Source organism: Rhinopithecus roxellana, chromosome 1 (genome assembly GCF_007565055.1).
Source record: "Rhinopithecus roxellana isolate Shanxi Qingling chromosome 1, ASM756505v1, whole genome shotgun sequence".
In the NCBI taxonomy this organism is placed as follows: domain Eukaryota; kingdom Metazoa; phylum Chordata; class Mammalia; order Primates; family Cercopithecidae; genus Rhinopithecus; species Rhinopithecus roxellana.
Genome location: NC_044549.1, coordinates 182514204 through 182534527, shown reverse-complemented (window position 1 = coordinate 182534527; position 20324 = coordinate 182514204). Strand labels below are relative to the sequence as shown.

Genomic DNA, 20324 nt, shown 5'->3' with positions numbered 1-20324 from the left:
ACTCCGTCTCAAAAAAAAAAAATAAAAAAATAAAAAAACTTTCAGAAAGAAACTATGAGCTAATGAAGCTAAAGTATTTGGGGGGAAAAAAGAAGTCTGACTTGCAAGACCTCAAAGAAAACATTAGACTTAAAAGTACTGAACACTTACTATAGAAACCAGGAGACATGACGAAGTGACATACTGCACTCAGTGAATTAATCATGTAATAGTTGAAATCCTAAAGGCTTAGAAGAAGAGAATGAAATTGAAACATGGACTAATTGTATTCCACAACTAGAAGAACTGGAGGATCCCCAGAGTAAAAAATTTAACAACTCAAAGATGATGGGCAAACAAACAAACTCCATTAACTCTAACAGAAAGTGATTAAAAACCATTTCCAATGCTAACTGAATAATGAGATATCAGCTAGGCACAAGAGGAAGAACAAATTGAAAAGTTGCAATATGAACCTCTTTGCTTTACTCATCAGAAAGTTAAAATGAAAAAAGTAATGGACTAAATTGTGTCCCTCCAAAATTCATATGTTGAAGCTCTAACCCCCAATGTGACTATGAACTTGGAGGCAGAGCTTTTTAGGGAAGTGATTAAGGTTAAATAAGAACAGAAGAGTGGGGGCCCTAATCCAGTTGAACTTCTATTCTTATAAGAAAAGGAAGCGACACCAGATAGTTCTCTTTTTCTGTGGGGACACACAGTAGAGGTCATGTGAGGGAAGAGCAAGAAGGTGGCTATCTGCAAGCCAGAAAGAGAGGCCTCACCAGAAACCCATCCTGGCAGCACCTTGATCTTGGACTTCTAGCCTCCAGAACTGTGAGAAAATAAATTTCTGTTGTTTAAGTCACCTAGTCTATAGTCTTCTGTTACAGCAGCCTGAGCTGACTAACACAGAAAGCAAATACAGAAGCTTCTGATTAAAGATAGTAGAGTAAGAACATGCATTAATCTACAATCCCTTTTAAAATCCCTTGAATACCACCATTAAGAGATTTTTTTAAAGGCATAAACAAACAGGACAAAAAATATGGCAGAGGAGACAACAGCAGGAAGATGTTCAAAGCTGGAAAGCAGGACATGTAGTAAATTATTTCGCTGATCTGAGAAAGAGGAATCCTAAGGCAGAAATGGGAAAAGCAGAGAATCAATCCAAAAGACTCAGGAATTGGTGGAACCAGTTAACTTTGCAAGTGAGAATGAAGATGGTATTGAAAATAAGAGAGTTGTTTAAATAGATTAAAGAGCTAAAAGGTTGTTAAACCTCCAGATACCTTCCTGCTATAGTTTGGGTGTTTGTCCCCTACAAACCTCATGTTGAAATTTGACTCCTGATGTTGCAAGGTGCATAGTGGCACCTGGTGAGAGATGTTTGGGTCATGGGGGCAGATCCCTCATGAATAGATTGATGCCCTCCCTAGGGGCGAATTATTTCTCTGTTAGTTCCTTCAAGTTCTGGTTGCTAAAAAGAGTCTGGCACCTACCCCGACTTGCTTCCTCTCTTGCTGTGTGACCTTTTTGCACATGCTGGCTCCTCTTCTACTTTCCACTGTTGAAGCAACTTCAGGCCCTCACCAGATGCAGATGCCCAATCTTGAAACTTCCAGCCACCAGAAAAATGAGCCAAATAAACCTCTTTTCTTTATAAACTATTCAGTCTCAGATATTCTGTTATAGCAACACTAAATGGACGAAGACACCTCCCCAACTCAGCACAACAAGATGTCTCTCACTACCTCCCCAAATCTGGCAAAGTACTGGAGTTTTAAATATTGGAGAGGATAAAACTAAGGGCTAAGTTGAAGACAAGGGAACCATATTAAAAATCGAAAGATTTTGAGACATTTTATCTACATATTGATTTTAGGATTATGGGTCCTTCTTTTCCCTTGGCTGCTGGAATGTGGTTAGTTGGGCCTGTACCCTTTAGTCAAGAGATGTGGAAAATATTCTGTGGGAAATTAGACCAGCCCAAAAGATATGTGGAAAGATATGGACACTGGGGATTCCTAAATAAGTGGCCAGATGAGCCACTGAGAACTTCATAGTCAACAGATTCCATCCATGTCTATACAGTTTCCAATTTGATTTTTAGCACTCCTCTCTTCAATGAGCAACCAGGCAAGGATGATTTCAGGAACTGGTCTAACAATAAAGACTAAGATGAAAAACAAACAACTTAAAATAAAACGGAAAATTAAAACTATACAGAGAAATAAAACTTTTTCAAAAGTTTTTAAAAAGTGTTTAAAAAATATATTATTACTATCAGAGCTGTAAGAGAAGATAATTATTATGAAGCAAGAATATACCAGTAGGCCTGGTGCAGTGGCTCACGCGTGTAATCCCAGCACTTTGGGAGGCCAAGGCGAGTGGATCATGAGGTCAAGAGATCGAGACCATCCCGGCCAACATGGTGAAACCCCATCTCTACTAATACAAAAATTAGCCGGGCACGGTGGTGGGCACCTGTAGTCCCAGCTACTCGGGAGGCTGAGGCAGGAGAGTCACTTGAACCCGGGAGGTGGAGGTTGCAGTGAGCCAAGATTGTGCCACTGCACTCCAGCCTGGTGACAGAGCGAGACTCTGTCTCAACAACGACAACAACAACAACAAAATATATATATATACACACACATACACACACACATACACACACACATACATACACATATATACATACATATATACATATACATATATATATACACACACCATTAAAAAGGACATTTCAAAGAACAAACAAGCTCTAGGAAATTAAAAATGAAAGCAGAAATGAAAAACTCGAGAAGAGTTATAAGGTAAAATTAAAGAAATTAGTTAGAAAGATTAGCAGACAAAGAGATGCTTTAACAGCCAAGATATAGGAATTTTAGAAAGAAGATGGAAAACAGAGTGGGGATATCATCAAGGATATAATTCAAGAAAACATCCCAGAACTGAATAGCCAGTGTTTGCAGATTGAAAGGATCCACAAAATACTCTAGACAACTGATTAAAATAGAAACACATCAAGATGCACATTAAAAACTTTCAGAATATCAAGAATAAAGTATTCCAGATTTTTCCAGAGGGCAGAGGGCAAGGGTAGGAAAAGGAGAGAGGGAGAGAAGATTTTATACAAAGGGTCAAGAATCATAATGGCATCTGACTTTCCAAAAGTTACACTGAAAGCCAGAAGACAATGTAAAAATGCCTTTGAAATTCTGAGGAAATGTTATTTTAAACATAGACTTCTATGCCTAGTCAGTATTATGAATAAAGTGTTCATAAAGATGTTTTGAATAAAGACTTTCAAATATGCAAACTCTCAAAATACTTATCATCCATGTATACTTGCTTAGGAAAATGCTGGAAGAAGTGCCCACTACATAAAGAAGGCAAATCAAGAAAGAGGATGGTATCCAGGAAACAGGGAATCTAAAAAGAGTTACACAGGGAGGTCCCTGCATGATGGAACATTGCAAGATGATCACTTTGCAGCATCTAGGGAATACTGAATCCAAACGTCCAAGATGATGAAACTGATGGATCAGTTGATGTGTTTGAATAACTTGAGAAGGTTTAAACAACTGAGGGATGAGTTTCGGCCTGAATTATTGATGAATACATAGAAACCTAAGCAAGTGAAGTACATGCTGACTTTAGTGGGGAAAAGGGCTGTGCAAGAAAGGAAAAATTATTGTCACATGGCTCAGCTGTGAATAGCATTTACAGTCATAACTATATAAACAGTGTTTAAGGTATGATGGTAGTGAGAACAGGCAGTTTATATGCGTGTGGTATTTTGGAGGGTATAAAAGAGGGCAAAATATACATAGTTTTCTGCAGGGGCAAATCATTTTAATACATAATGCCCAAAATAGAAAAATCAACAGGTTGGTCATATAAACATATTATTTCAAGTGATAGAAGTGAATAAACAGCTAAAGGGGTTTAAAGCAGCTGCCAGGTGAGAATGGAGAACAAGTGGTAATGTTGTTTCTTGGTAATATGCCTTGTAGAACGGTGGCTCACACCTGTAATCCAAGCACTTTGGGAGGCCGAGGCAGACAGATCACTTGGGTTCAGGAGTTTGAGACCAGCCTGACCAACATGGTGAAAACCTGTCTCTTCTAAAAATACAAAATTAGCTGGGTATGGTGATACACGCCTGTAATCCCAGCTACTTGGGAGGCTGAGGCAGGAGAATCGCTTGAACCGGGGAGGCGGAGGTTGCAGTGAGCTGAGACCACACCATTGCACTCCAGCCTGTGCAACAAGAGCAAAACTCCATCTCAAAATATAAGTAAATAAATAAATAAATAAACCACCACCAACAAAAAACTATTTATTTGACTCTTTAAACTATATTTGTATATAATTTTGGTGAAAATAAAAACTAACAGGCTGGGAGTGGTGGCTCACGCCTGTAATCCCGGCACTTTGGGAGGCCGAGGCGAGTGGATCACGAGGTCAGGAGTTTAAGACCAGTCTGGCCAACATGGTAAAACACTGTCTCTACTAAAAATACAAAAATTAGCCAGGTGTGGTGGTGGGCGCCTGTAAACCCAGCTACTCAGAAGGCTGAGGCAGATAATTGCTTGAACCCGGGAGGCAGAGGTTACAGTGAGCCGAGATTGAGCCACTGCACTCCAGCCTAGGTGACAGAGAAAGACTCTATCTAAAAAATAAATAAATAAATATAATAATTTAAAAAAACCTAATATAAAATTTACTTTGATGATAGACATCATTTTTGCAGAATTTCTTTTTCACTTTGGGGTGATTGAAATTCTGCACATTTGAGCTAAACAATTCAACGTTGAGGTTTGTGGTTAAAAAAATGCTTATGACAAGTGAAGATCCCCTATAATACTGTGACTTCTCGTAGGATCACTTGCCTATTTTAGTTTCAGTTACTGCAGGTAATGTCATTTGTCAATTGTTTAAAGTGCTATGAAAAATGTAATTTTTAAAATGAAATGCTGAACAATTTGGAACTAATATCTAGATCAGCACTGCCCAATAGAAATGTCAGATAGGCCATAGACGTAATTTTCTAGTAGTTAAGTCAAAAAAGGTAAAAGAAATATGTGAAATAAATTTTAATAATATATTTTAACACAATATATCTAAAATATTACCACTCTAACATTCAACCAACATAAAAATTATCAATGAAATATTTTACACTCTTTTTTTTTTAATACCAAGTCTTCAATATCGGGCATGTATTTTGCATTTACAGCACATCTCAATTCCTACTAGCCACATTTGAAGTACTTTACGGCCACATGTGGCTAGTGCCTGCTGTACTGGCCAGTGTAGAACCAGATGATCTCAATGTGGAAGGTATGTGAAGAAAGAGTGATGTGAGAGCAGGCTGAAATTCCTGTTTTCTTTAAAGCTAGATAGAGCCACTAACGAACATTCAGTAAATGTAATAAGTAGTGTTTGGTACAAATGGTTAGCCATATGGAAAAAATAAAATTGTATCATTTGCCACACATAAACATAAATTCCAGATAGATTAAGGAGCTATTTTTTAAGAGAAAAAAGTACAAAATACAAAAAGTGTTAATTGGGGGCCCCGTGTAAGACACAAAATGCAGAAACCATAAAGGAAAAGATTGTCAGATTTATCTAAAACAGAAATCCAACATTTAAGTTAAGCAAAGAATATCATAAGAAAAGTTAAATGACAAGGGATACAGTAAAAGAAAACATCCATAAATCAACAAGAAGACAAATAAGCCAACTAAAAAATAGAAGAGGTGGACAGATATTTCAAATAGTAATTTGAATAGGCAATAAGTATATAAGATGCTTAACCTCACTAGTGATGACAGCAATGCAGATTAAACAACAATAAGCTATTTTTCTTTCGCTAGACTATCAAAAGCAAAATGAAAAACACTGGCATGTTACCTTGTGTCTCTCATTTATGCCACTGTTGGAAATGTATATTCGTAAAATCTTTTGGAAGGCAATTCGGCAGAATCTATCAAAATTAAAACATAACTCCTTTGGACTTAAAGATTCCATTTCAGAGAATCTGTTCTTCTAAATATTTATACATGTGCACAAAGACGTATGTGCAAGGATTTGATGTGTATTACCAGAACTGGTGAAATCCATCAGTTCATCCCAGTCAAAAGAACACCATAGGGGTGCCTCCGTATGCCCTGTCATGAGAACGTCCTCCAGATCTCAACTTACTTAGATCAGTCAAAAAAGCAAATCCTGTAGACAACAACTTTTTGTATGATTCCATTTCTATAAGACTGAAAAAGAGCACACACATACAATTGTGTGTTTAAACACATATATATGTAAGTAACTGCCTAGAGAAAGGGTTCTCAGAACATATACCAAACTGGGCAGTGGGTAAGAGAGATGAGGGTGTATGTGGAGGGACATATTTATATTTTGCTTCACGTACTTCTGTGCTGCTTGACTCTTTTACAATGCAAATGGTTTAATATATTAGGTTTACAGCGAGAGCCACATTCCCAACTGCTCTTGGCAAAAGAAGAGGCTGATTTCAGGACTTGGAGCTACCCCTTCTCCAACCACCTGCCCCCGCCCAGCTGAGTGGTCGGGTCAGGTCCACGTTGCTGAGTTGTCTCTGGGTGTCTGTCCTTGTGGGCACAAGGTATTCTCAGCCCACACCAGAGGTCAAACATGGAACACCCGTCATCTCTGTGTAGCTGTGACCCCACGCTCCCACCTACCCATCTACCCCTTGGCATCTCAAACCCAAGACTGGCTTTTTAAAGTACAAGTCCTGCTGATGGTATTTCCTGGCCATGCTGAAATATGTCTCCTGGAGGAGGAGAATAAAGTCAACCACCGTGACAAACAAAAGCAAGAGTGGAGGGCCAGTGTGTGGATTGTGTTGATGACTGTGGCTTTCATTTCCCCAAGGCAAAGAAACCTCAGGAGGCGGTGGTCAGGGTTTCTCATTTTCATGCTGAGGCTTTTTGGGAAATTTCAAAAGTTGCCACCCCCACCTTGTTAGGGGAGGGAGAGGAAACTTCCTCTTCAGGATGGGTTGGGGATTGTGGGAAGACCTTTGTGTGAGACCAAGTGTCATGGAGAGACAGCAAGAGAGAGACTGGGAATCAATTCCTTCTCGAGGGTTTAATTAAAGTGTGGGGAAGTTTGCAATCTTATTCAGAAGTTAACATCTGAGTATAGATTTGAAGGAGGTAAGAGATGAAGCCATGTGGGTGTCAGACAGAAGAGCGTTCCAGAGACAGGGAACAGCAGTACAAAGGCCCTGAGGTAGGATTGCGTCTGGTTTGTTGGAAGAACAGAAAGGAAGCTTTTGTGGCGTGGCAGGAGCTAAGGGAGTAGGCGGTGAGCAGAAGAAGACAAGGTCATAGGGAAGGGAGAAAGGTGGAGAGTGAGAACTACCTTGACATCTTGGAAAGACTTTGCCTTTTATTCTAGGTGAGTTGGGGAACCACTGGTGGTCTGAAAGCCAGAGAGTACATGATCAGGTTGACGTTTAACAGGATGCCTCTGTCTGCTGTGTTGGAAACAAACTGAGCGAGTAAGGGAGAAAGTGGGCAACTACAGCCAACCAAAAGAGAGATAGGAGTGCTGAGATACTAATGGAGTGACCAGCAGCATCAGGAGGCTTGGGAAACAGATTGCTGGGCCCTAGTCCTGGAGCTGCTACCTGTTAGTATGGGGGGTGTCCAAGGAATTTACATTTCTATAAGTTCCCAGGTGATGATGATACTGCTGGTCTGGGGGCCACACTTTGAGAACTTGTCTTTGTAGCACTGATGAAAACATTTGTTTATCAAAGTTCTCAAGGAAGCACATTGCTCGCTCCTGTGTCCCCAGCGCCTAGTGTGATGCCTGGCACCAGTCTTTATCAAGCTCAGGCTCTGGGCCATGCGTGGTGCTATTGAATGAGGTTCATGAGGATCCCAGGTTTGAACTGTTTGGAGGTAAACGGTGATGAAACTTTCACAGGAAGTGGTCATTAAAGGGAAAGCATTCCTTGTAATAACAATAGCAACAGGTGTGACACCTACCCAGTGTCTGCCTAGGTGTTTTACTTGTATCTCTCTCCAATTAAATCCTGTAAATGCCCTGGAAGTCGGGCATTATTCTGGGATTTTTATGAATGAGAGAACCAAGGCTTGGAGAGTTTAATTTTCCCTGGTACAAGATTAATAAGTACCAGAACCCAGCCAGGCCTAAATGTTTAATCACAGGCCACCTCAAGAAGTCACTGACAAGACCTAGTAATTAAAGAACCTCAAGAAGATAGGAGTTTCTTTCTTTGCGGACTGAGAGCCTTTTTAAAAGTGCAAAGAATATGCCATCCTTTAAAAACAAAATGCTTCCCATCTAAATTGAGATTCCTGTTCACACAGGTTTTGAGCCTCAAGCCCTTCCTGGCAGAACCCTGGTAGCAGTGGCTGTCCCAACAGAAGTATTTTTGCTTTTTTGCTGACTTTTGTGGCTTTTAGCCTTCTCTGATGGAGCACTTTTCCTTCCCTCTCCCTCTTCTCAGCCTCCTTCGGTAGGATGAAGGGTGTAAGATTTTGTGCTGAGGAGCTGAAGCTTGACAAATTGAGGTCTAAACGGAATCCGTGTATCTTGATAGGGAGGAAGAAAATCAAGTTCCAGCACTTCCCTCCTTATCCGCCTCTCTTTTTCCTACTCTTCCCTGAGGATAAAAATAGCCGCTTCCCAGGGCCTCACTGCAATCGAGCAACTGCGTGCTGAAGCCGGGCCTAGCGTGAGAGCAGCTGCTCCCCGAGGCACGGGCTCCGTGAGAGCCCTGGGGTCAGGACGGGGGCCTGTCCGCAAGGACGAGGTGTCCCCGGACAGGGCAGGGGCCCTTGGAGCCTCACCAAGAGAGGGGGCACTGGTGCAAGTTTGACCCCGATGGTGGGCAGCTCACAAAAATACATCAGGAGGCCCGGAAGTCCATGCACTGGCCGGCTCCACCGCCTTTAAGTACACGAGGTCTATCTGCAGTTCTTAACCTCTTTGAGGGGACAAGGACTCCCTAGAACAAATGATGACATACCACCTCTCTGTGTGCACTCAAGCACATATACAACACACAGAAACATGGACGTGGACACAAATACACACGGAGACACATACATTTTTGCACACAATTTCATATTATTGGAAGGCTGTTGAAGCCTGGTGTGGACCACAGATTAACAACCCCAAAGGCAGGTGGATTATAGTGATGCAGAATGATTATTAAAAAATAACAATTTGGCCGGGCACAGTGGCTCATGCCAGTAATCCCAGCACTTTGGGAGGCTGAGGCCGGTGGATCACGTGAGGTCCGGAGTTTGAGACCAGCCCAGCCAACATTGTGAAACCCCGTCTCTACTAAAAATACAAAAAATCAGTCGGGCATGGTTGCGGGCTCCTGTAATCCCAGCTACTCGGGAGGCTGTGGCAGGAGAATCACTTGAACCTAGGAGACAGAGGTTGCAGTGAGCCGAGATTGTGCCAGTGCACTCCACCTTGGGCGACTGAAAAGCAAGACTTCTTCTCAAAATAAATAAATGAAAATATGAAAATAAAATTTTGTAGCATGTAAAAATAGGGTTACTAAAGCGTGCTAAGATCTTTCTGGAAAACAAATGTACGTAGTATAAATTCTAATAATAGATACGGAAATGATAAAGTTGATCACCGATGATAAGCTAAAGGATGGTTTCTATATAATTTGAGTTTTCCCACTAAACAGGAAAGCATGCTGCTCTTTCGCAACCAGAACGGCCGCATCCAGGCGTTTCCGGGGACCTGTGGCGCCCACTGAGCTGCAGGCGCGGCCGGTGGCTCCAGCCTGGCCCCTCCGTCGGGAAAGGAGGGTTAGACAATAGACAAGCAAAAATCAGACGCGGTGACCGCGTGGGGCGGGACCGGCTCTTGGGAGAGGGTGACCCGAGCCCTTCGCCCGCCGAGGCACTTTAAAACCCCAGCGCGATGCCCAGCCCGGCCCACAGAGAACGGTGCGTGCGCGCTCCCGGGGAGGCGGCGGCGCGCACGGGCGCGTCTCCGTGGGCAGCCCCCTACTCCGGACGATGCCGCCGAGGAGGCGGCGGCGGCGGCGGCGCGCTCTGGAGGTCTGAAGCCACTGCTAGCTGCCACGGGCCGGCGGCGCGATGAGCTGGGCAGCCGCCCCCGGCTCGGGGCTGTGAGCGGCTCGGGGCCGGGGGTGGGCGGCGGTGCGGCGGGCGGCCGACGCTCCTCTTCGGCGGCGGCGGCGGCCATGCGCGGGGCGGCGCGGCTGGGGCGGCCGGGCCGGGGTAGCCTCCCGGGGGCCCGCGGCCTGAGGGCCCCGCCGCCGCCGCCGCCGCTGCTGCTTCTGCTGGCGCTGTTGCCTCTACTGCCCGCGCCTGGCGCCGCCGCCGCCTCCGCCCCACGGCCCCCGGAGCTGCAGTCCGCTGCCGCGGGGCCCAGCGTGAGTCTCTACCTGAGCGAGGACGAGGTGCGCCGGCTGATCGGTGAGTGGGGCCGCCGAGGCCGGGGCGGGCAGGTCGGGCCGGCGAGGGCAGCTTCCGGCCGCCGGCTGCTCAGTCTGCGCTCCGTGGACCGCGGGCGAGTGCCCTCCCCGCCCCCCGCGCCCGGATTTGCCTCGCGGCCGGGTCTCTGCCTGCCGTGCTGGCTGGGAGGTGTGGTCCCTACCCTGTCCCCAGCTCCGGGTCAGCCTTCGTGCCGCCCTCGCTGCCCCGCCGCGATAGACCCACATTCACCCCATCCCATCCTCTTTACTGCCTCCTTAGCCCTTTTCCCTAGAAGAGTCAAGCCCCCTTACAACTTTTCTTCCTTGCTACACGAAGTTTTTTTGACCCTTTCTACGCGTGTCACTGTAGGGTCCTCGATTTTGAATACCTCGAAATTTACGTTTTAGACTGAACTTGCAAACCCTTTGCTGTGGTTTTGATGCCCCAGTAGAGGCCACGGTCTGTGCTTACCCTTTTACAAAAAAAAAAAAAAAAAAAAAAAAAAAGAGAGAGAAAGGGGGAGGTTATAAGGGCACCAAATGTTCGTGGCAGCCTCCAAATCTTGGAACGTAGATTTGGAGCATATGCTTAGATTCTAAGCATATTTTTAGTGAATGAATCGCCAGGTAGCAGACCTTTTTAGTTTCAATACCTTTTTGGTTTTTGCATTGGGTGTGTTGGGAGTTTGGACTGATTCTGTACTTCTGGGCCACTCTCCTACTTTGAATACCTTGAAGGGAAGCAAGAACTTAGTCTTGGGTCGGTTTGTGGTTCCATTTACTTGCTTAGCTTTGTTGTTTGGGGAATTAATTTGGAAAATTGCTGGGGTCTTATGTTAAGACTTTGTAGATTCTGGAAATGTCCCCTTAGAGGAAGATCTGACAGGAACGACCCCCCCAAAAGAAAGTCCTTGGTACCTAGACATTTGCATTCTTTTGTTATTATGGCAGTATCTTTATTTCATCTCAAGGTGGTGCTTCTGAGTGTTTGAGGGGAAAAGTTATTCTCTGTTGCATCATTTGTCAGTATTATTTTATTTTTTTAAGTAATAAGACTTTGTTGAGGTGTGTTGAGATTGACTCAATGTAGAAATGGAATTACTTATAGCAGACTCTTCAGACATTACATGTACGGATTTGCAGTTTTTAACCAAAGAAGAATGCTGTGTTTTTATAAAGTCGTGCCATTCTTAATCCTTCTCAGTCTAGCTGAATTAGCTGAATGTAGTTTAGCTGAATTAAAACTGCTAATTGGGGTAGTACTTGGAACACAAGACTAAGACTTAGGAAAAATAATACAACACGACTCATATCACCTTAATTTTAGAAATATTAACGTATTATCCGGGCGCGGTGGCTCACGCCTGTAATCCCAGCACTTTGGGAAGCCGAGGCGGGCGGATCACGAGATCAGGAGATCGAGACCATCCTGGCTAACACAGTGAGAGCCCGTCTCTACTAAAAATACAAAAATAAATAAATAAATAAATAAATAAATAAATAAGCCGGGCGTGTTGGTGGGCGCCTGTAGTCCCAGCTGCTCCGGAGGCTGAGGCAGGAGAATGGCTTGAATCCGGGAGGCGGAGCTTGCAGTGAGCCGAGATCGTGACACTGCACTCCAGCCTGGGCGACAGAGCGACACTCCCCGACTCACAAAAAAAAAAAAAAAGAAAAAAAAATTAACGTATTATGCAGGGTTTTGTAAAGGCTTTTTAGTTAAAAGCACTTATATAGCTTGTGAGTTTGTTTACATGGGTAAACAAAGTCAGAGGTGAAGGTAGGGGACAGAGGACAACCAGGGACTGACATTGAATTCTTGCCATATACCTGCCCCTACATGCTTTATACACATAATTTCTTCTAAATTTCTCGTGGCCCAGTGAAGTAGGTGGCATTATTCCCATTGTAGAGATGAGGAAAGTGGGGTTTTTAAGTAACTTGCTCAAGGTCACACAGTTCATAATTTTTTTTTTTTTTAAGACGGAGTCTCGCTCTTGTCGCCCAGGCTGGAGTGCAGTGGCGCAATCTGGGCCCACTGCAACCTCTGCTTCCTGAGTTCAAGCGATTCTCCTGCTTCAGCCTCCCAAGTAGCTGGGATTAGAGGCATGTGCCACCACTCCCAGCTATTTTTTGTATTTTCAGTAGAGACAGCGGTTCACCACATTGGTCAGGCTGGTCTCGAACTCCTGACCTCGTGATCTGCGCACCTCAGCCTTCCAAAGTGCTGGATTACGGGTGTGAGCCACCGCACCTGGCCTAGTTCATATTTTTTTAAAAAACGAAACAGCGTTGACATAGGCAGCCAAGTTTTGTTGAATGAAATGAAGATATTATCTATAGAAGTTTGATTATGGCATGGTGGAAAATAAATCATTGCTAATTAGAATTTGAGTTATGTATCTGTTACCTTATTTGGTCTGGAACTAATTTTCTTAACAATATTTGCAGCAGAGGAAGCTCCTGATTGATGAGCATCCAATTTATGACCAGAAATACTGTTGCTGGGAGGGTAGGAAGCATTGTTTCGATTAACTCCCTTGTCTACCCTGGGGGGCAAGAGAGACTTCTAGTAGTATTTTCTCTAGTGCAAATAGGGTTGACCTGTTACAGAGGATCTCTAGTCACTTCATCCTGCCAGATTCACGTCGTTTGTTCTTTCCATCCCTTCCCATCTCCTCCATACATTCTACCTTTAAAATAACTCCTTGGCTCCTCCAGGTAGGGAAGAGCCAAGTGGGTAGGACTGAGATGTATACAAGGCACTCCGAGTTCTCAGAATACAGTCTCTCACAGAAGCTGTTATGATACTTAAGGCTTCTTGGAATAGTAACTTTGCACCGTATTTTAGAATCACTATAGATTTTGTGCCTTCTGAATGCTGGCATGGGAAATGAACCATTATTTTATAATATTTTTAAGACAGTTTAGAGCTCCAAGGAAGAAACTTAGAAATGAAGTTGACAGTGATAACTTTATAACTTGAACTAATTACCATTGATATGAGAATAAGTTGTTTTAATCCAATTAATATATGCATATAGTTTTAAGAAAACCCAGTAGCACTAAAAGGCTTTTTATTTTTTATTTTTTTGAGACAGAGTTTCGCTCTTGTTGCCCAGGCTGGAGTGCAATGGTGTGATCTCAGCTCACCACAACCTCTACCTCTCAGGTTCAAGCCATTCTCCTGCCTCAGCCTCCCCAGTAGTTGGGATTACAGGCACACATCACCACGCCCAGCTAATTTTGTATTTTTAGTAGAGTTGGGGTTTCTCCGTGTTGGTCAGTCTGGTCTCGAACTCCCAACCTCAGGTGATCACCCACCTCGGCCTCCCAAAGTGCTGGGATTACAGGTGTGAGCCACTGAATCCGGCTTAAAAGGCTTTTGACAAACACAGCAGGCTCTTGCTTTTGTCCTTTTCATCCCCCAGGCTCTACTTTCCAGGGGTAGCTACAACCTCAACTAGGTCTGTTTATTTTTTCTTCCTCTTTTTTTACTTTTGTAATTCTAAATCAATGTAGAATAAGTCTTTGACTTTCTAGTATGGTAACTGAACTCTTTATCATTTCTCTCTTAAATCCTCCAATGTAGTTACATAACTTTTTTGTAAAAATAGTATTTACATTATTGTGTACACATGTATTGCTAAATAGGGACTTATAATTCTGTTTTTTTAATACGTTTTTGCTTTTCCCAGAGCAAATAATTGCATTTTATCAAAATTGCATTTTGATTCATTATCTATTTATCTTTGGCTGTGTTCCCTCAACTACTCCAAGAAGTATGTTAAATGCCTTTTGATTTTTTTTTTTCTTTTTTTCCAGGTAGCACATTAAATCATCTGTCAGTTCCACTTGGTTTCCTCTTAGAGACTTCTTGGTCTGGAGCATTCCATTCTCTTGCTCCAATCTAGATAGTAGGATTATTTTTTCTGGGATTTCCTGTTACTTCCTTCCTGTCTGGGAACCTCTGTGTCTTGGATCTCCTGTCTTCCTTTTTCTTGGTTTGCTTCATTTTGCTACTACGTATGTATCCTCAGTAGCTTCTTAAGAAGGAATGATGGGCCATCAATTACTTGAGGCCTTGAATGTTTGAATATGTCTATCCTATCCTCATACTTTATAGATGGTTTGGCTGAATTTAAAATATTAGGTAGAAAATACATTTTTTCATAATTTTGATGGCATATTCACGGTTTTCTGTCTTAAGGGTTTTTGATGAAAAGTCCAAAGCCATTCTGATTCCTCTTTTTTTCTCTTGTTTTTTTGAAGCTCAGGTTCTTTTTCTCTGGCATTCTGAAGTTGTATAAGTTTTTGTGTGGTTGGTTGGTTGTTTCTTTCCTTCCTTTATTCCTTTTCTTTCTTGTATTACCTTAGTGGGTCCTTTCAATCTAGGGACTCCTATCTTTTAGTTTCCAGAAATGCCTTTTTAAAAAAATTTTAAAAAATAATTCCCACCCTTTATTTTTTCTCTGTGTGTGTGTGTGTGTGTGTGTTTCTGAGATGTCTGTTGGTTTGCTTATTGAACCCCCTACAAGTGATCTTCAGATTTTCTTAACTAATCTCACCTCTTGCGTATTTCTTTGTACTGGAAAGAGTGGGCGGGGGGGAATGGTTCTTAATTTTAATGATCATGTTTTTAAATTTTGTTTCCATTTCATTGCATCTTATTTTATGGATGTATTACCTTCACTTACCTCTGATGTGTGTATTTTTATTTTTTGTTTGTGTTTAATATGTTTTTAATATTTCTTCTGTTTCCTCCAGTGTGGCTGTTCATTTCAGGAATCTTTTCTTTGTTTAAATCATAAATATCTGGTGATCCTTGACTGTCTATAATGAAGAGAAAGATCCTGAGGAGTTGATTGCGAAGGAGAGAACATGTGTGTATTGGTGGTCTAGTGACTTGTGAGTTCAGGTGGACTTTTCATTGGGAGTCTGCCCTGAATATCAACACCTTTACATCTCGTTTGGGGCCAGTGTTTGCAACGAACAAACCGTCATCTCCTGCCTCTGGTATGAATGCTTGGTGATATGCCAGCTGCCAGGGTTTGGGTTACCTGGCTGAGGGAGGGTTGGAGGCTGTAGCCTTTGACTTCTGGGTACACTTTTCCTATCACTGTGATTCAGTTCCTTCAGAAAAAACTTTGGGTCTCCTGCTGGAATTGGGGGTCCAGAAGCTTTGAACACCTCTTTCAGTGGCTCCTGCCTTGTCTAGGCTGAGCCTCAGATCAGCCTTTGGCATCTCCTTGGTGCCTCAAGACGTGAGCCTCTTAGAGGCCCTGAGGGGCAGTGACCATTCCTTCAACTACTTTGCCATCTCGCAAAAGTTTGTTTAAAAAAGTATGTTGTCTTTCCTTTTCTGTTTGTCCTTGTGGTTTGATGTCTTTGTGATTTTTTTTTTGTTTTTAAACTATCATTTTAGAGGAATTTTGGAGGTAAGGGATTATGGTCATTTCACAATGTATAAATGGCAGTTAGGGTTTGGGTTTAACTATTGAAGATGATGTGTGTCTTTTTGTATGAACAGTATTAAGAGTAGTTAGTGGTTGTAGTAGTAGTTGACACTTTTAAAAGCGCTGTCTTTTATCTGTGTGGGGCATAGAGGTCATCCCTGTGTTATGTACTGTCATTTCTATTTTACAGATGAGTGTTAGTCTGCTCAGGCTGCTGTAACAAAGTACCATAAATTGGATGAATTGTAAACAACAGAGATTTATTTCTCACAGTTTTGGAGCTGAGAAGTCCAGGATCAAGGCTCTGGTAGATTTGATATCTGCTAGAGCCCTGTTCCTGGTTTATGGATACGGCCTTCTCCCTGTGTTCTCACGTGGTGGAGCTCCCCTGGGTCTTTTTATAAGGGCTCTAATCCCATTCATGAGGACTACTCCTATGAGCTAATCACCTCCCAAAGGGCCCTGCCTGCTAATACCATCGCCTTAGGGGTTAGGATTGAACCTAGAAATTTTCAACAGAGAAATGAGAAAACAATAATCTTAGAGTAGGTATGTATTAATAACTAGCCTGGTTTTTTGGTAGTAGTAGGGCACGCAGTCCTGATGGAAGTGTATCTGTTCTGAAACACCAAAAGTTTCGGGAGCTTTTCAACTCTGGTTGGCCTTCCTGTGTTCCTGGGCCCTGGTTCATCGCTTGCATTTACTTCTCTTAACAGGCTGCAATGTAGGCATTCATTTCTGCATTGTACTGATGAGGACCCTGATTCAGGGCCTTTTGGACAGTGAGTAGAAGGCCAGGTCTTGACTCAGTCCTGCCTGAGACCTGAATTCATACTGCTTCTTTATCAGCTCTGGAGGAGGGCAATTAACCAAAAACTCGAAGAGTAGAATCTGCAAGCCTGCAGGTGCTTGTTTGTGGTCTTTATTATTATGCTAATTATTCTCGCATCCTCCCATGTTCTCTAATTGATAGTTTTCATAGTACTGAGCTCTGTGGAATTCCAGAACCTGTGAAGGTGGCATATGGCTGGGCAGTGCCAGAAGCTTGGGAAGAACATGCTGGTGGGTGGGGGGAATGATATAAACTGGTTATGGCAACAGTGGTGGTGGTGATAGGGGTCGGGGGGACTTTTGGGAAGAGACCCCATTTCCTACCAGTTAGAAATTCACTTTGGATAACTTGCTTCTCCTTTTAAAATAAATACCTTCTGAAAAAGTAAAGCATGTTCACATTTTATTTAAAATCAAGTCAATACTAGTTGGGATCACTGTGTCCCAAATCAGTCCAGAAAATTTTTTTTGAAGCTAAACCAAGTACCATATATTGTGGTAGAAAATGACAATTCAAAATTATTACATTCCTTTCCCTGAAGATCTCGGAATTTTGTAGGGGAGACTTGCATTTATGACTGCAACAGAGATAAGTTGCTGATTGACATAAGTTATTGTAGGAGTACTTACTTTTGACTGTGGAAAGGGCGGAGGAGAGAGAGGCTTAGAGAGTTTAGGAAAGTTGTCCCAGGGAAAAAAAAGACATTTGAGCCTCATCTTGAAGGATGAATTTGATAGGCAGAAAAGAGCAATTCATACCAGGCAGAGAAAGTAGTGTGAACAAAGGCATAGAGCTGTGGAAGCAGCTGTGTGAAATCGTGGGGTAGGAAAAATCTAATGTGGCTGAGGTGAAAAAATTAGCAAAGCCATGGAGTGTCACAGGATAAAGCTGGAAGGTAGGCTGAGGTTAGAGTAGGAATTTGAACTCTTATAGGTGAATTCTTCAGTGAGCTGCTGAAGAATGCAGACTAGGAGAGTGCGCAGTCAGGTCTGGGTTATAGGGAAGATAACTTTGGCCCCAGTGAAAAGGATGGTTTTGGAGAATGAAATGCTGGATCTGGAAAATGGGATAGAGCCAACCTTGTGATAAGAGGGGTCAACTAAGGCAGTTGAAGGGGTGGGATGGATTTGTGAGGAATTTGGTGAGTTTGGAGAAGACTTAGCAGAAGAGACTTTAGGGCTAAAGAAAGGGGAGGAGTCACAGAGGAATCTAGGGTTTCAGATTTGGGCAACTGAACCAAAGGACACTTTCCTTTTGGGAGAAGTGGTTGGTCGAGGGAAAGAGAAAGGAGACGAGCCATGTATTTCTCTCTTCCCAGCACCCCTGTTTCCTAAATCCTGAAGCCCATGCTTGCTTGGTGTGGGGGAGGGGTGGAGGGTTGAAGGCGTCCTCTGCCCATGAGTCTGGCATAACCCACCAGAGGGCCCAGATGCTGGGTGGGTTGTTGGGAGGTTAGCACTCTGCAGCAAACCCTTAACCGTAGGCATTTTGGTGGAGTTGGTATTTATTTGAATTCATGTGTTCTTCATCGGGAGACAGGCAGAGACATTGTGCAATTGTGGGTTTGAGGGTTGCTGTTTTTTCTCCTTATGCTACACATGTGAGAGAACTCTAGCCAATTACAGCTAAACCTGTCCCCTGTGAGTCACATCCTGAGTTGACTGGTCAATTCCGAAGGTGCTGCCTAAAATGCTATTTGGATTTTAAGGATCACTTTTGGGACAAATCAGACATGTGGGTGTTTATTCAGGCACCTGAGTTGAGAAGTTCTGTAGCATTACTTTTGGTGTTTTGATGCAGCTATGCCAGTGTTCTGAAGAATCTTGCCAGCTACACATCCTAAAGCAAAACAAAAACTTGTACATGAAACAGAACCATTAGCTATTCTAAAATTATGTATCACACTTAAAAGTATACATTTTTGTGCATTGTTGATGTAAATCAAGTACAATATTTTCTAATAAAAATTTTATTAAACAGCATTCATGTGTGCAGGACCTTTTAAAATGTGCCAAGATAAATGTGTATTGCTCAGTTACATAAAAAACAGTTGTTGAATGATTATTATTCTTGTGTGTTCAGCAGTGGTAGTGCTTAGTGGATTTCATAGGTCTCATTCTTATCTTTTTTTTTTTTTTTTTGAGACGGAGTTTTGCTCTTGTCACCCAGGCTATAGTGTAATGGCTTGATCTCAGCTCACTGCAGCCTTTGCCTCCCGGGTTCAAGCAATTCTCCTGCTTCACCCTCTCGATTAGCTGGGATTACAGGCGCCCACCACCACTCCCAGCTGATTTTTTTATTTTTGGTAGAGATGGGGTTTCACCATGTTGGCCAGTCCAATCTCGAACTCCTGACCTCAGGTGATGCGCCTACCTCATCCTCCTTTCAAAGTGCTGGGATTACAGGCGTGAGCCACCTCGCCCGGCCTCATTCTCATTCTTATATAAATTTTAAGCTGGAATAGACAGCACACAAGTCTCTAGTTAGGGATCACCTGTAATTTAGGGAGGAGGAGGAAGAGTGTATCTTGCTGTATGCCAGGTACTTTACATGTGTTCTCTTTTATCAACCGTAGGAAGTTAAGGCTGAGACGCTGAGGTTGTGGGCAATTACAGAATTTGCTGTAGGTCACAGAGATGTGTGGGGTTATGTGACTGCAAAGTGCATGCTTTCTCTACTGTGCTGCCTTTGAAGGTTAACAATTTACTTAGTCTTTAACCAAAATCATCTGAGAAGCTTTATCAAAATACAGATTCCTTGACCTACCCCGAGCAGTTTGTTGAATTGGTCTGAGATGGGGCTCACATCAATTAACGTTTTGAATGCCATGTTTAATTGATTACAGGATGTACAGTTTTTCCACATTTGAACATCTCTGAAATCAGAACCATGTTATAATCAGTGGTGAGTCATCAGGCAGTTGATAGCTTTTTTCTTTCTTAGTGACGCAAAAAATAATGATGTACTTTAGATTAAATGAAATATGATAGTATAAAAAGATGATAGTGTAAAGGGAACTTAAATACATAGTTTGTCAGCTTTCTTCCTTTCTTTTTTGAGAGAGAGTCTTGCTCTGTCTCTTAAGCTGGAGTATAGTGATGCGATCTCAGCTCACCACAGTCTCTGCCTCCCAGGTTCAAGCGATTGTGGTGCTTGAGGCTCCTGAGTAGCTTCGGACTACAGGCATGCACCACCACGCCTGGCTAATTTTTGTACCTTTTTTTTTTTTTTTTGGTAGAGATGGTGTTTCACCATGTTGGCCAGGCTGGTCTCGAACTCCTGACTTCAAGTGATTCCCTCCCTTCCGACCCCGTCTCGGCTTCCCAAAGTGCTGAGATTACAGTCGTGAGCCACCATACCAGGCCTCCACCTTTTTTGTGCGCGTATGCGTGTGCTTGTCACAACTTTCAGAATTGTAAAATTCACTAGTGGTATTTATTATTTGCTTATGGCAATAGCTGTGTAGTAATGCCCTTCCGGGGAAACCATAAAATGAATGAGATATTGTCATTAGATTAAGAGCAATACCAAGGTTACTTTTCAGCCAAGAAGTTGCAGG

The 20324-nt window shown here is 42.8% G+C and overlaps 1 protein-coding gene across 2 annotated transcripts in view; it reads left to right on the top strand.

The window, feature by feature from the left end:
* Positions 1-10036: 10036 nt before the first annotated feature.
* Positions 10037-20324, top strand: part of RYK (receptor like tyrosine kinase) — a 93592-nt gene continuing 83304 nt past the window's right edge. The window contains exon 1 of one of the 2 annotated variants that reach the window (XM_030934046.1): positions 10037-10481. In XM_030934046.1, coding sequence (XP_030789906.1) covers positions 10247-10481 — 235 coding nt within the window. In that variant the 5' untranslated portion in view covers positions 10037-10246. The remainder of the gene's footprint in view (positions 10482-20324) is intronic. The other variant, XM_030934048.1, reaches the window with a different exon arrangement.